Source organism: Trachemys scripta, chromosome 1 (assembly GCF_013100865.1).
Source record: "Trachemys scripta elegans isolate TJP31775 chromosome 1, CAS_Tse_1.0, whole genome shotgun sequence".
Taxonomy (NCBI): domain Eukaryota; kingdom Metazoa; phylum Chordata; order Testudines; family Emydidae; genus Trachemys; species Trachemys scripta.
In genome coordinates, this window is record NC_048298.1 from 97310531 (window position 1) to 97327834 (window position 17304).

Consider the following 17304-nt stretch of genomic DNA (forward strand, 5'->3'; position numbering starts at 1 on the left):
GTCCAACTTGTTGATATTTTCCAGTCTGGACACAGAAATGGTGCAAAACCTGTAGGTAGGTTGAGTATATTCCCTTATCTATCCAAATCTGTGGTGTCTGAGTCTTTAATAATCACAAGATTAATTTTGCCCGCCTCAGAATGTTACTTAGAATAACATTTATCGCAGCCTCTTCAGATACTGATTGGTGGTGCTATGACATCATTATGTGTCCTAATATAAAAGAAAGCACCTCTTGACATTTATTTATGACACCAAGTCCCACATGTCTGGCCTTGACTCAGGCAAGTAAGGTACTTAGAGACACAGCCAGAGGGCAGCCAACTGTTGAGTTTTGGTACATATAAACTTTACACCCAGAGCCATAATTATACTTACATTTTTAATAGTGCTTTCTAAGTTCAAAGCACTGAACAGACATTAACTAATTAAAACATCACTGCTCCCACGGAAGGCAGGTGGGTAAATAGTATTATCCTCATTTTACATATGGGGAAATGGACACAGGTGAAGTGACTTGATAAAGACCACAGAATGACTCGGAGGCAAAACCAGCATTAGAATCTCATTCAGATCATCTAAATTGCATTTGTGGAACCCAATCCCAAGCAACAATATCCGAGGTGAAATATTTTTAAAACCTCCTGACACAAATTGTTTTCTCTCTTCACCTCATTGTGCCATTTATGTGTTCATTCAATTCATAGAATCATAGGGTTGGAAGGAACCTCAGGAGGTCATCTAGTCCAACCCCCTGCTCAAAGCAGGACCAATTCCCAACTAAATCATTCCAGCCAGGGCTTTGTCAAGCCTGACCTTCAAAACCTCTAAGGAAGGAGATTAATTAATTTTCTCTATAAACCCTTAAGATGAGGCTTACACTTAGGCCTGGTCTACACTGGAGGGGGGAACACACAATTTAAGTTCTGCAACTTCACTATGTGAATAACGCAGCTGAAGTCAATGTACTTAGATCTACTTACCGCGGTATCTTCACTGTGGTAAGTCGATGGCTGACGCTTTCCCGTCGATTCTGCCTGTGCCTCTCGCCCTGGTGGAGTACTGGAGTCGACGGGAGAGCGCTCGGTGGTCGATTTATCACGTCTAGACTAGACGCGATAAATAGACCCTCACTGGATCAATCTCTGCCTGTAGATCCAGCGGATAATGTAGACAAGCCCTTACTTATTCACAGTAACAGTTCTGGTAATATCAATGACTGACGACAGCCATAATTAATAATAAGATGCATAACCGCACTGTGCTCTGCTAAAAATGCTTTTATTATTATTATTATTATCACCATCATTGTGAGTCAGTTAAATCATTAATATTTCCATAGTAAAGGATTTAGATTACTTTACATTGACTAAACCCGAGTGAATGCCCATTAGTTCTTAAGGATCAATGCAGCAGCCATTATTACATTATAAATATTAACTACACAAATGGAACACTTCCTCAGCTCTGATCACTTTGGGCGCAAAACCCATTTGAATCAATAGGAATCTTTCCACTGACTTCAATGGCCTTTGCCTCAAGCTCCTATTGCACAAGGCATGAAGGGCCTGACCCAGCATCCACCAAACTCAGCAGAAAGACTCCACTGACTTTCATAGGGCTTTGGATCAGACCCACTGACTTTCATAGGGCTTTGGATCAGACCCAATGACCTATACCTTTGCCAGAATATAATTTAGGCTTCGTGCCTCACAGTGGAAACCTTCAAGTAGGAACAGGGTAGTATCCCTTTAAATAGTTTGTGAGCCATGTAGTGACGCTCACTGTTCTATGTTGTTGAAGCTGCCAGGAAGTACAGACCATTCCAGATATTTTTGTGATGCCTCTGAGACATTATCCAGAGGAAAGTCATTAATCAGCTCTCAGATGTAATTTGTAACATGCTGCACATTTAGTGCTGGTAGTATTGATAATAATACATTTATAATTTTTTCCTAAATGAGCAGTTTACTGAAAGTCCCAGTGGCTGCAGATTCCTTTTAGTTTCGCTTGGCCTCTCCAGTCACAAACTTTTACAGCCTGTGAACCCCTTTCACTAAAATGTCAAGTCTCGCAAACCCCCTCCTAAAAATGAATATTTCCAGGGATTTTCTCCTTTACCTGAGTATAAATTATAAAAACAGTGATCTTGGAAATATAAAATTTGTTTTTATGACATGCTTATTACACACTATTTATTATTATTTATCATTACAGTATTTTTATTACATTATGAAAACGGCAACACTCTTCCAAGATCTCACTTTCGTAGCTTGTATCACTTTGAATAAGCCTGTTATAAGACAAGGCTCATATGTTTCATCAAGGAGTATCAGATGTGAAACAGCATGAAGATATTTAAGAAGCTAACTCAAAGAGTTCCTCCTACACAAGCATTCAGGTCTTGAGCAGTCCAGGCAAACAACGCACGTTACAACAAAGCTTAAACTTGTTCTTCATAATAATTTTAAAAATAATACTAGCTGCCTATTTAATTTTAAAAAAGCAAAAAATATCCACCTCCCTTTCCATTTCTTATAAGGAGTCTTGAAGTTTAAATCTCCTCAGTGTGATAGATATGCTTGCTTTGATCTGCTTAGCTCTTGGAAGTCCAGGGGCTCTGGGCTGCTGGCCCCGTGCCGGGGTCCCTAGGGCCAGCTCTGTGCGCCATTAGGGAATTTTTTCCCCAAGAACCCCGTGTAACATTTCGTGAACCCCCAGGGGTTCACGAACCCCAGTTTGGGAACCACTGATCTAGAGTTACTATTCAACACGATTGTAAAACATAGCTCCTGAACAGACAACTACCCAAGACCTTAGTGAGTTTCTTTTGTGTTTGGTTAAGATCTGCATTTTGGTATTCAAATAGCTGGATGCATATATGGATTTTTATTGCCTTATTTTTTGTGTCAGCTTGTTAGCAAAAGATAGAATTTGAAGTTGCACATCAGTGGGCTAGTTCCTAATAGCAAATGGCAGTATTTTGCCACTGGCTGTTTAGAGAAATTCAGTATCTTAACAGAAGATACCGTCTATCTTATCACTTCTTCAGCCACAAATTTAATTACATTGATACGTCAGGAGGAGTAGGAATTAATAATTAATTAAACCTGACTAAGGATTCAGGTCTTCTTAGCCTGTGTATTTTGTTTCAAGATCATTTATGCTTCAATAAGAAGGTAATCTTTTTCTTTAACATCAATATTTTTTGTCCTTACTGACACAAACAGCCCAAATTAAAGTGGCACTGTCATTCCTGGACACTCTGATTGTCAAAACACGGCACAATCAGAGTGCCCGCAAAATTGTGAGCATACCCAGCAAATATAAAAAGAAGGAAAGATGGGTTTGTGGGGAAAGAACAGGACTGATAGTCAGGTGTCCTGGAGTTTATTCACAATTCTGCCACAAGCTTCCCTGTTTGACTTTGGGTAAGACTCTCTCTAGGTGAAATTCACCTATCCTAAGAGAAAGACCGTGTAATTGGACTTTGACTAGATGACTAACCCAAGTTGAGGGTAGAATTTACCCTCTCAACCCATGTGACAGACAACAGTTCTGTAGCCTGAAGCCGCTCGTCCACATAAACATATGAGTTTGGGCTACTAGATTCACATAAACACAGAGCCAAAAGCCCATCTATAAACCTACCCAATGTCCCCCTCCAAGCTGGCTTATTAAGGCTGATGCAAAAGGGTAAGGCAGTGTGAAGGATCTTGTGCAGGGCCCTCTCTGCCTCATTCACCTCATCTGCAAAATGAGGACGATAATAATGATCTACCACACAGTGGTGGTCTGATTCTCAGTTCATTAACAAGTCTAAACCCATTTGATTTCCTTAAATAGAATGCACTACACACGCTCAACACAGCTTCAGTAATACAGGAAAAAACTTGCATTTGCCCATGCAGTAATTGCAGTCATTTTCCCTTTTCTGGTACTTACACATAAGGGCCTGATCCAAAGCCCATTGGCGTCCCATTGACTTCAATGGGTTTTGGATCAGGCCCATAAATACCAGGTTCTATGCACAAACTCATATGTATGTCTGCAAATGTGGGGTTGTGTGGCTATAAGAGGGCTGCATACAGAACCTGTGTTGTGTTCTCTAATGTGCATACATCTCCGCTCTCAGAACTGAGTGTTCAACAGCAACCTCCAAAATGAGGAGCAAAGTCACAAATTGTATGCAGATCATTTTTCAAATGCACTACATTTACAGAAAGGCAGGTATGATGGAATACACCCCTGTATTCACTCCCTGTACACTACAGTAATAATGTTTGTACAATAAACTCATAATTTGCTAGTCGGTATTGTCCCGATAAAATATGTGTGGCAATATTGTATGTGAAGTTATAAGATTCCCTTGTATGATATTAACAGCACGTGTTCCAAACCCCACAGCCCTGTCCAGGCAGAAGTCAGGTTTAACCTAAACAAAGGAAAAAATGTGTGCTTGCCTTAATTTGCATTTAAGCAGCAAAGAGGGTCATCAAGCAGGGAGGAAAAACAAAGGAAGTTCAAACAGGTGAAAAAACCCCCACCAGAGAATGTCCTACATTGATTCTTTGTCTCCTGGGTCTCAGCTGGAAATGTTTTTCAAGAGGAGGACTGAACCTATAAGAAAAGAGGGACAAACCTCCCAAGGCTCCCCTCTCACTCTCTCTCTGCCCACCTCATTCTCTACAGCTGAGAAGACAAAAGGAAACAACCATCTGACTCGGGGGGGAGGGGAAATCCTGACCTGAGAGTTTGGTCAGTAAGCTGCTGGAGCATGTGGTGAGAATGTTTGCTTTGTAACTAAGATAATTTCTTAAGCAGACCCTAGTAAATGTTTTCATCTTTATTTTTCTTGTAACCATTTCTAACCTTTATGCCTCATAGCTTTTAAGTGAGTATAAAATAATCTCTTTGTAATTAATAAACTTGCTCTACTGTTTTATCTAATCCGGTATGTTTAAATTGAAGTGTCCGAGTAACTACTTAAGATAATAAAATGGCATATTAGTCCCTTAAAGAAATAACAGACTTAATATATTTGTACTGTACAAGAGAGGGCTGGGCAGTAAAGGACCTACATTTCTGGGGAAAGATCCACGATTGGGGGCGTGTTGGGGTCACTCTTCAGTATAGCCAAGACTGGTGAGAGCCGGGGATAGCTGCCAGGCTGCAGTTACACACAGACACTCGGGGTGTGGCTCGCCTGCTGGAAGGCTGTTTGTGTGCAGCCCAGCTGGGAGCTGCTACAGCAAGGCATTGTAAAGCACCACAAGGTCGCAGGGCAGGGGTGACACAGCCCTCCACTAATCTGAAGTATAATCCTGGTATGTCACAGAGGGTCAAACTTTAGTTAGGTTCTTGGCGTAATTTTTGCTATATTCCCGGTAAAACCAACACCATTTCCCACAAGCCGCAGGAAAGGAACAGGGGACAGAGGGTGGGGTAGAAGGAAAGTATGGTGCACAGCTCTATTTATGCAGCAGATACAATAAAAACTGTGTGTCCCATTTGTTCTTGCACTGGTGGATTTCAAAAACCCAAGACCATCACATTAGAGAGGGACAATCCCCTCCTTCCCCTAGTTCATTTGACATTGTCAAAAAAAGTCACTCTCTCATTGGCTGCTGCTTGAGTTTTTTTATGATGTTTCACCCGTAAGCACAGCTGACACCTCATTATTAGCAGGGGGGGGAAAATTATCCTAGTAAACTAAATGGTAGGAGAAAAAAAAGTTAGGGGTTGGGGGAGATAACAGAGGCAGCCTTCAGAGTTGGGGGAAAGAGAGGCAGGGGCCAGAAGGAAAAAGTGACCATTTTAAACTGTTCCCTCCCCACAAAGCTGCCTATTCAACACCATCTGTGACCTTCTTGCCTCTTTTAACTCACCATATTGTAATCACTACGGTCTAGCCCTCCGCTGGTGTAGATCAGTATAGCTCCACTGAAATCAGTGGAAATACTCCCATGCTTAGCGTTAAGCATTTGCTTAAGTACTTCACTGGGCACTAGCAGGTTATTTGTGTGCATCTGAGGTAACTTGGCCTTGCTCCTCCAAGTGCACCAATAGCCTATTAGTGCAAACCCAGTTGTGGCTTATTAGGATATTATTTACCCTTGAGAATGCCACCTGAAATATTCATAGGCATTAACGCACAGACACACGCATCTGCATGTACAAACCATTTATCTTTTATGTGGCGACATGTGTCAAAGGCAGGTATTTGATAAGGCCTCTCCATCCTGCATTTGGGTTCTCACATTGGTACCAAACCATTCATAAAATGGAAATATACATGGGAAAGTGGTAATGCAAGCATCCAAAAATATAGGATAAAACAATCTTATTAGGGTGCCCATGTTTGAAACATGGGCTGGAGAAGGGTTTTTTGTTCCTTGGCTATAAATGTGTGCACTGCAGAGAATGTTTAAAAGTGTCTGTTAGAGTGTATGAAAGTGTGCACGGGGTGACTTTTGAAGGTCCTAAGCGATGAAAATAAAATTATGCTCTGCTTATATAAATGACTCAGAACAGTAAATTATTAGTTGTTATTTTATAGAGTGATGTCACTGGCAACACAATCTGTCAAAGAAAGTAAAGCAGCAATTGCAGAAGTAACTAATATTGCATCTCACCTTCACCGCAGGGACCTTCATTCAATTTACATTAAGTAAGATGTTATACTTTGGAAATGTTCCAAGGCTTTATCTTTCAATGTACCAGTCCAATGAAACATTTCTTTTCTCCTTCACCGGTGCTTATTATGAATATTTAATGTATCAAAATGAGCTGAAAGCTAACACTGTGCATCTGTTCTCTAGCATTCCATCCATCTATTGACATCAAGGCTTCAGTCCCAAAATATGACATTTAACTATATTGCTATGTAAATACAACCATGTCAACTGATGTTTCATAAGTAAAATATATGCATGGCAAAAGCCAAGCATGACTTGAATAGATGAAAAAGTCTTCTCCCAGCTATAGAATTAAATTCTTGTTTCAGCAACTGATGTCAATTCCCCATGGCAGCCTGTGTATTTGTCTTTTATCATCTAATTGAATTAACACCCATTTCCTTTTACTTATCCCCAGATACTTGTCCAAAATGATCTAAAGGTGGCATTCCACATTTACAGGAAGGAGGGGAAATATCTAAACTAAGGCTAGGTCTACACTACTCGCCTGAATCGGCGGGTAGAAATCGATCTCTCAGGGATCGAATTATCGTGTCTCGTCAGGACGCGACAATCAATCCCCGAATCGATGCGCTTACTCCACCAGCGGAGGTAGGAGTAAGCGCCATCGACGGGGAGCCGCGGAGGTCGATTTTGCCGCTGTCCTCACAGCGGGGTAAGTCGGCTCCGATATGTCGAATTCGGCTACGCTATTCGCGTAGCTGAATTTGCGTATCTTAAATCGACCCCCCCCTGTAGTGAAGACCTGCCCTAAGGGTACGTCTACACTACCCACCGGATCAGCGGGTAGTGATTGATCTATCGGGGATCGATTTATCACGTCTAGTGCAGACGCGATAAATTGATCCCCAATCGCTCTGCCGTCGACTCCAGAACTCCGCCACGGTGACAGATGGAAGCGGGGTCAACGGGGGAGCGGCAGCCATCGATCCCGCACCGCGAGGATGTGAAGTAAGTGATTCTAAGTCGATCTAAGATATGTTGACTTCAGCTATGCTATTCTTGTAGCTGAGATTGCATATCTTAGATCGATTCCCCCCACCACAGTGTAGACCAGGCCTAAGGTATCAATTTGCTAGTTAACTTCAGAGTCCTTGGCAATCTGCTGTGTGACTATGCTTTCCTTTAATGTAATTTGGCTGCAGTAATACTGGCATCCCAAAACTTGAACATAATGTTTTGATTTGCTGTGATGGACTTTAGTATTTTGCAGTCTGAATATTGCTAAGAGGTGATTTAAAATTGGAAGGAAAGTAACACCCCTCTATGTGTATTTCTTGTGCCTGGAAAAACCCATGAGCATCAGAGCATTGTAAATTGCCAACTCTTTGGTTTGGCTATAATAATCTGATTGGGTGGGGGTGAGGGAGCTGTGAACCTTTTCAGCATCAGAATTAAACTTTGCAACATTCTCTAGTGCAATAGTATGTCATGAACTGTGAAAAAGAAAGGCAAAGTAACTGCTGTAATGAATGCTCACTAGTCTTTAGTGTTGTCATGTGTCAAATGGGAGATCCGGATTAGATTCTCTGGGTGAAAGGTTGGCCCCATTAAAGTTTTGCCACTGATTCATGTGGGTGAGGATTTCACCCTCCATTACTGTCTCCCTCTCTCTATGATCTGAATAGACAAGTTGGGTTATACTTCATGCATCACCATGTTGGGAAACTAAGGTTGCAACTTGACTGTCCCAGTTAAAACATGGTTCTGCCTTGGAGTATACATGAGACAATCTTGTTTTAACAATGCCACTAAACTCCACTACTACCCTTTTCTGTCCAACACTGTACCATAATTTGGTGACACAGATAAAACATGATTAGGTCCCAACCCACTATGGGGCAGAACTATGTTTTAAGTATGTTAGGGACAATAACACTCTAACCAGGTGCCCTCCTGGTTGCTGTTGTAGTATAGATGAACCCTTCATTTCAGTCAGCATTTGCAGAGGAACCACGTTTGAAAATCTTGCTATATTGGGTTCACACATAGTAGGAGTGGGCTAAAACCAGGTTGAAACAGATTTTTCATCTCACTTTTCCAGTTCACTAGGAGTCTAGATCTGAAACGCACGAATAAAAATGGTTCTACCGTGGTCCACGTTGACCCTGGAAACTTTGGTAGAACTTGTTTCAGTGGGAACAGTGTTTAAAATGACACTGTCAGTTAAGTATCATGGATCACCTCACTTTGGCTACTTCCCACCTCTTCAGTAGCACCTCACTTTGGCTACTTCCCACCTCTTCAGTAGCACAAGCTGCTGGAAAGATGGCTTAACTGGCTACCTGGGCATTCCCCTTGCATAAGCTTTGTTAAATTTAAAACAAAACCCCAAACACTTAAACACACTTGTACATAAATTTTGTCCACAGTGTTCCTATTTTTTTTAAATTTGGGGATGGATGAATACAGAGCACAAGGTAATTGTTGTGTATTCCTCAAAGAAAGTGATTCAGCAGTTTTAAAATGAAATCAATAAAAACAGACATCCTCCTGGATGCAGTCCACCTCAGACTGACACCACCTATTTCCATATGAGAGTACTGCCAAATGCACAGCAGCTTGTGCAGCCGTGTAGTTTGTGGGGGGTCACTGACCACATTTTAGCTTGGCTGTGTCTGTAGTGTTTACAAAGGAGTGGTCATATATTTAACGCTGCACATTTACTGTAGAGAGCTTGAGTCAGACACAGCTGGCTATATTACTGAGACAATTGATGTTTGAAAGAGCTAAGAAGTCTACCAATTACTCTGAAAGGTCAGCTCTCAGCCCCTGGGGTTGCACATTAGATGTGCCACATCTGTAAAAATGGGAATTGAGAAATCGGACATTGTGGACAAAACTGCAATTTTAACCTTTAATGTTTTTTCATCTTTAATACCAAAATTCAGTTAGATAACTGCAAATTGCAAGTCTCAGTAGATAGTTTTTGAATGTCTTTCTTCCCTTGTTTTCTTAATACAGCCTATTAGGACACATTACAGACCATTAGGGATAGGTAGTTTGTAGCTAGACTCCCTGGAGTTAGAGAGGATTGTTTTTTCTTGTTGCATGAGACATATGATTCGTAGCATAGAGTTAAAGCATCTCTCTAACAAAACATACAGAAGAAATTGAAGATGTATTGACAAATGCAATTCAATCCCCGGACACCATGGAGAACGTTGCCAGAAACAAACCAGGAGAGGTTACAGTATGAATAGTTAGGAGATCTGAGCGGGGAGATGGCCTTGGGATGCAGCCATTTGGCAGGCAGTACTGGAGCACTTATTACAGAGCAGAGAGGATGTGCTCAGTCTCTAGAGGAGTATGTGACAAACACCTGTCTTCATGTCAGCAATTGGCAGCTTCTGTGTATAGGACATTTGCAATAGTCCCAAATGTAATCAACCCAAGAACGGCCATACTGGGTCAGACCAATGGTCCATCTAGCCCAGTACCCTGTCTTCCAACAGTGGCCAATGTCAGTTGCTTCAGAGGGAATGAACAGAACAGGGCAATTATCAAGTGATCCATCCCCTGTCATCCAGTACCAGCATCTAGCAGTCAGAGGCTTAGGGACACCCAGGGCACAGGGTTGCATCACTGACCATCTTGTCCAATAGCCATTGATGGACCTATCCTCCATGAACTTATCTAGTTCTTTTTTGAACTGTTAGCATCTTGGCAAGGAGTTCCACAGGCTGACTCTGCATTGTGTGAAGTATTTCCTTTTGTTTGTTTTAAACCTGTTGCCTATTAATTTCATTGTGTGATTCCTGTTCTTGTGTTTTCACTTCCTTATTCACTTTCTCCACACCATTCATGATTTTATAGACCTGTATCAGATCCTCTCTTAGTCGTCTCTTTCCCAAGATGAACAGTTCCAGTCTTTTTAATCTCTCCTCACATGGAAGCTGTTCCACACCCGTAATCATTTTTGTTGCCCTTCTCTGTATCTTTTCCACTTCTAATATATCTTTTTTGAGAAGGGGTGACCAGAACTACATGCAATATTCAAGATGTGGGCATACCATGGATTTATATAGTGGTATTATGATATTTACAGTTTTATTATCTATCCCTTTAAGGGTTCCTAACATTCCTTGAGCAGATGTTTTCAAAGAATTATCCACAATGACTCCAAGATCTCTTTCTTGATAGGGTCTAAATTAGCTGTTATCAATCATTTTATATGTATAGTTGGGACTGATAGAGGAGCGAGCCCAGGGATAGGGCTGCAGATAAAGAGATGTTTCAGAGGGCACTGAAAGAGGCCCCTGTTGGACTTGTAGCACCGGAAGGAGTTTGCTTTTTATTTCACAAGCGGACTGAGAGAGACTCGGACGGAGGGCTGAAGTGCTGAATTCTCACTGCAAGGCAGAGAGAAAGGGCAGGCACACAAGCTCTGCCAAGGGGAGGTGCTTGCAAGAGGTGAGTGCCACCCCATTACACACACCCCCAAGTGATTTCCCTAACTTCTAAAATGAGCTCCTATTTGTAATCTGTAATTAATAATAAAGTATTCTCACTAGTGTTATGCTTTTGCTAAGGTTAACACAGTATTTCATTGCCAGCCAGCTGTTTTCTACTACTTGCAAGCATGACAGTAAGTAATATATTTGCATAAGGAGTCATCCTTGGAGTAAATCAATTAATTATTCTTTCATCGGTGGACATCTGCTATTTCAGCATAGGATAATTAGATGTACTGCTATCATTTACCTCATGGTCCGTAGCGATAGGATTAAGCGACCAGCGTTTGGCATAGTATGCATCTGTTTTTACTAGCTTCCCATTCTTGCCCCTAGTTGAATTTTTATATGTTCTCCATCAACAATAGCTATTATGAGCTGCTTTCACCAAGTTACAATTATTTGCAAGAGCTCATCTGCATGTAAAAAACAGAAGCAAGAGGTTGTCCTGTTTCTTAAGGGCACGCGTTGTGATTCTACTTACTAGCACTGTTGGTAAAAAGCTGGGCATATAAAAGCTTATACAGAACAAATGCATGTGCATATTTACAACAATTTGTCTTTGAACCTATTGATGCTCAGCACCTAATTTCTTGGTTTTTAGCACACAGAGGAACTTCTGTAATCTTCTGCTTTGCACAGTACCAAATCTCAGGGCTTTTATAATAAGATTTGACACACAGTTACCCCGGGGGTAGAACATGGCAGCCAGCATGTGCACAGCACACCATAGCCAAGTGAGGAGAGGAAAAATTTTGGCTGAGGTCACTGACACAACTCCATCCTCTCACCAAAAGTACCAAGAGACCTTTCAAATATCCCAAGAACTTTGTGGGGGGGGTTTCAGATTCCAAACCCCACTTTTTAAGATCCAAAACTCTACCACACACAGTAAGTTACTACATAGGGTAACCAATGCCTCTGCCTCAGAAGTATGATGAGCTGAATTGACATTGCTGGGATCTGAACCTGTAGTTTCAAGGCAACTAGGTATTCTAGAAATGAAGCTTAGATCACTAAGCTATCATCCATCCAGCAACAGGTATGAGTGCCCATGAAGTCACCTTGTGGTAGGTGGGCCAGAGAAGAACAGAAAATTATCAACTCAGATGGAAGTGACTATGGCTGGTCTGGGTTGACATACACTGATCCTATGCAGAGAGCCAGATCCAGGGGTGATGATGTACAGGGACTGCTTTAGGACCTGCAGGGCCCGATTCGAATACCCGGCGGCGGTCTGGCGGCGGCACTGAAGGACCCCCTGCCGCTGAAATGCCGCCGAAGACCCAGAGCGGACCGCCGCTGGGTGAGTAAAAAAAATTTTAAATTTAAAAAGGTGCCTAAGGCGCGGGGCCCTCTTAGCGCAGGGCCTGATTCCGGGGAATCGGCCTAAAGCTGGCCCTGATGATGTAGCATCTCCAGAAAGGGAACACTTGAGGGCTGAGGTAAGTGAGGCTGCATAATCACTGTATGGTCTCAAAAGCATCAGCTTGCTTTCTTTGAGCCATTTAGCAGGATGTAATAAAAAGAACAGCAAAAAGAAAAGAAATTGCTACTCTAACAGTAGTCCAATAAAATTTCAGGACACAAGGCAGTATGGGGTCCACATTGGGACCACTGCATAGCTCCACCAGCTTTGGTTAATGGTTGGGAAGCTCAGCTCAGGCCTCACCAAAACGTAACCTCCTAGCAGCCCAGCTCTTCAATGGATGGACTCCTCTTTTGAAAACAAACAACAACAACAAAAATCACTGAAGGTTTGACCCATGGTTAACTAGACACATGATTCGCAAATGAAAGTCAGGAGATCTAAGGTTAGAAATTGAAGCATGGAAACTATGATCCTAGGACCTGATCATGATCTGTAGTTGAGAAATAAAGAATAAATGCCTGATAGCGGGATGAGACTATATGCAGGCCAAACTCCCTTAGAATTCAGTATGAATTTTGCCTGCACAGAAGTGCAAGATTATGGGCCCTATCGTACATTTTCCCCTCATTTAACACTTTGTCCATTTTAGCTATTAATTGCTCACAATTTAGTACTGTTTTCAACTGGGCTGAACAGATCAGTGTCGCCCACTGATGTGCTCAAGCCCAAATATGTTGTTGGCTCATTTTGAACTTTCAGTCACTTGAGCTCAATGGGCTGATCCACAATTAACTGTTATTTTTAGAGCACTGGGGCTGCACAAAGTCATGTAATTACAAGACACTGTGGCATGTGGCATTTTTCTAAGAATATGCTTTGCAAATATTTGTTTACCCATGTTTTTAAAGTCCTGAGGTTTGAAATACAAAGAACAAGCTACGAAGTGAGTTTATGCCACATTCATGCAAGGCTCTTAGTCCTTCAGTTACGCCTACGTTTCCGCCCCCACCCAGACACACTCATAGTACAGTAACTTACTCCTGGGGGAATTCTGCACCAAAAAATTAAATTCTGCACATAATATTTTAAAATTCTGCATATTTTATTTGTCAAAATAACACTACTTAATCACGCCAGTTTCAATTATTTTGGTAATTTATTTCAAAATACCAGTCAGCAACTATGTCTGTAACAATACAGACACACACACACAAAATTCCCCCAGGAGTAGAGTTAAACCCCTATGATAACCCAGTTCCTGTTTCTCTGCCTCTTTGTCCCCCGCCACCAGAGCCCAGCCGGTGGGCCAGACACACATACACCCTATACCCCAGAGCCCAGCCATGGGGCCCCCCAGCCCAGACACTTACACCCCCTACCTCCCAGAGCCCAGGGATCCAGAGGGAGAAACAGCCTGATGCTGGATCCCAGGCTTATGTGGAGTTTCCTGCACACCACCTCCTTCCTTCAGGACGCTCCAGAAACTGCAGGTACCCGGAACCCACCAGCTCCATTTCCCTCCCCCCGACAATGTCTTCTATTTATGAGCTGGGCTCTGCCGGGTCCAGCAGCCTCTAGTGGTGACCAGCAGCACTGCGCAGAACATTAATTTCTGCACAAATTCTGCATTGTGCAGTGGTGCAGAATTCCCCCAGGAGTATGCAATATCATTAGTCCCCTCTCCCTCTTCCCTTTGGAGCTATGTGACAGAATGAGTCTATTCTATTTTGTCAATTCATCTAAAGTTTGACTATATTGCCTTAATGTGGTACTTGTGCATGTGAAAGTCCTTCACTGAAAGCCCCCCAAAATGAAGTCCTCCATCCACAGAATACATACAGCATAGGGAGGGCAGACTTCCCACACATGGCCCTCCTATTATACTTCAAACCTGACACAGAGGGACCATATGTAGGGACAAGAAGCCTGTTCCTATCTGTGGGATTGTGCAGTAGGGCCAGTACAAGGCTGTGCACCCACTTAAGTAAATGGGACTTAAGTGGTGCAAGGACTTTGTGCTGGCCCTTCTACTGAGTGGTGAATTTCACTCTCTCTCTATCCATTAAATCTTACACTTCTCTTGTGAAGCTATTAACAAAGGATGCCAATTACAGCCCACTAGGGTGGCAATCTTTTGTGATGAGGGCACCTATCCACTGAGCACTCGACTGAAACCTCTAAATTCGGTTTGCGTAGGCCACTGGAAATCCATTAGACAGCAACAAAGTTTGGTCCCCTCTGGATTTGAACCAGCAAGATAAAAGTGAAGTAAAACTATTTTCACAATCATTTATCAAACCAAGAGATTCACCAGAAAACACGGCATCTGCTAGCAACTCCATAGAAGAAGAAAGAAAAGAGCAGACCAAATACATTGGTATATTTTTGTATAGCAGATACTACAGGCCAGACCCCCACCTGGTGTAAATCAATGCATCTCCATCAGGCTTTACAAATACAAGGCAATCTCTGTGCCGAATGTATAACAAGAAAACTTTCTTGAAAATGGCATGATTGTATTAGCTACGGGAATATCACTCTCGTGGATTATGATGCTATCTAAACCCATGGCTTTGTGTGCATGTGCGTGTCGTCTTTTGTCTGAGCCCTTAACACCTGCAATCCTTTATGATATGCCTGGACAGTAATAAACATCCAATGGCATTTTTCATAAGAGAATGAGGTTTATTCTGCTGTCCTTGGCCAAAACTTTCTATTCCTCCAATTATCAGGACTTCTGAGTTGTATGTTGTAAGTCACTGATCAGCAGAGGACTGGAGAGAAAGGCTAAGAGTACGCTCATACTCCCCTGACAACGGTTTGGGGACCTCCTGGGGGATTCTGACCCACAGCTTGAGAACCGCTGCTCCAAACCATGATCTGGCTTCCTATCCTGCTACCTTCCAGGCAGTAGAGAGATTTTTTTTCCTTCTTATGGATAAGAATGTAACTGTAACTTAATGAGGGAGGAGGGTCAAAGAAATAAAAGAAATATTTCAGTGGAGACCCCCAAATCAGCTTGTTCATATCTCCCTCTCCAACCATTGTCTCTTGCTGCTATCATTTCCCTGAAATATATACAGTCTGCATGCTAACAGTAAAGTGTCCGCTGGAATACTCTTGAACCATGTGCTGCACTTAAATCCAGTCCAAAAAGCAGTGGAATATTCTGCCTTTTTTACGTGCTAAGAACAGAAGACGCCAATGTACTGATGGAAATTTTGTGTGTGTGAAGAACGTCATCTGCTTAGTTCAACACTGGCTGCAAGAAATGCTGAACTTATTCAAACATTGACTTTTTGGGCTCCCTCCACAAGAGAGATTGGGAAAGAATTCTAACGCTTTTCAGAATACTTGGTCAAGACGCAGAAAGGAAGGGGGGAGCATTAGAAGCTGCCAGCTGGGTTCACTGCTTGCAAAGGTTAGAAAACCCGTAGTCCACCAAATTTGCAAGGCGGTATTCCTCTGTTCTTTTCATACGGGATGACCTTTGGCAATGGGACTATTAAATGGCCAGAAGATTTCAATTGATGCACAGCAGACCCCAGACACAATAGACAAAAAACTTTCTTCTCCCCACGGCCCTTTTCTAAAAGCTTTTCAAGAGTTTATTATTTTTCCTTTGCAGCATGTTAGTTCTTATGGAGAGTGCACTTTCAATTTAGCAACATTGATTGTACAGCACTTGTATCAAGTGTTATTACAAAAATTGGTAAGTTTGTGGTCTCTGCTACACGTAGAATTGAGATTTAATTAGGAAACTAATGTATGCTAATAAATACAAGATTATTGGATGCCTGCACTTTACTCCTTTTTCATAATAGATATTGTATCTTTAGATTGTTGACAATCTTTATAAATGTATTAAAATCACTTGGTACTAATTTTGTGTACTGTATAGCGATTCCTTTCATAATCAACAAGTATTTAAAACATTTACTGCCTTGTTAAATCTAATGAGTTAACCTCACTTTCCTTAATAGCTAACTCGGTTTTACAAAATGTATTAACTGGGGTATAAAAATATACTAGGCAGCTATTAAACCTTAATAAATACTGTATATTTCAAAATCAGCTGCCATTTTCTCTCAATGGCAGCACTTCCTCCAGTTGCCAACAGGAAGCGCTGTGGTTGAATAAGCCAATTCAGCAGCCACATGGAGACTAAGTGAGCAGCAGCAGAAATTGGAGACCTGAAATTGAGATGCTTTTTCGCTCTGGATATCACATTGAGAAGAACTCAGGATATCCTTACTCACATTGAGTGGTCCCTTCCCCCACAGGTAGCCTCAATGATTTCAGTGGGACTAATCATGGTGTAATGTAGCATTCAGTGATATCATGATCTGCCTCGCTGGAAAATATTCAGCTTGTTTGGACTGCATACTTGCAACCACCTTTGACTGGAAAGCCATCTGGGCTAGCTGGAAGTCCATCCACATTATAACCCGAAAACAAAAGTGTCTTACAGCAGTGCCATTGTAACCCACTGTCACCTGATCTACAGAGGACAGAACTCTGCTACAGCTTCCAGCTAGGAGACATAGTCCTTTAGCTCAAGCTGTGGTTTAGCTGTGCAGGTCCAAGGACGAACATGATTATGCTATGGGGAAGAAAAACCCAAAACTCTGCAAGTAAATACAGGCTGTGTTTGTTGTATGGGCTGCAAAGTTGATACACTCACCTGGATGGGATTGTACAGTTCCTGGAGCGGGCTTCTTGACCCCTTCCGACAACAGATGTCCATTCCAAATGGATTTCTACGTATTACTATAGGATA

The 17304-nt window shown here is 42.0% G+C and overlaps 1 protein-coding gene across 2 annotated transcripts in view; it reads right to left on the reverse strand.

Moving 5' to 3' along the window:
- The window catches only part of CHST11 (carbohydrate sulfotransferase 11), a 240620-nt gene that overhangs the window by 109871 nt on the left and 113445 nt on the right, over positions 1-17304 (reverse strand). For both annotated transcript variants that reach the window (XM_034778446.1, XM_034778439.1), the window contains exon 2: positions 17209-17294. In XM_034778446.1, the coding sequence (XP_034634337.1) occupies positions 17209-17294 (86 nt within the window). The remainder of the gene's footprint in view (positions 1-17208; positions 17295-17304) is intronic.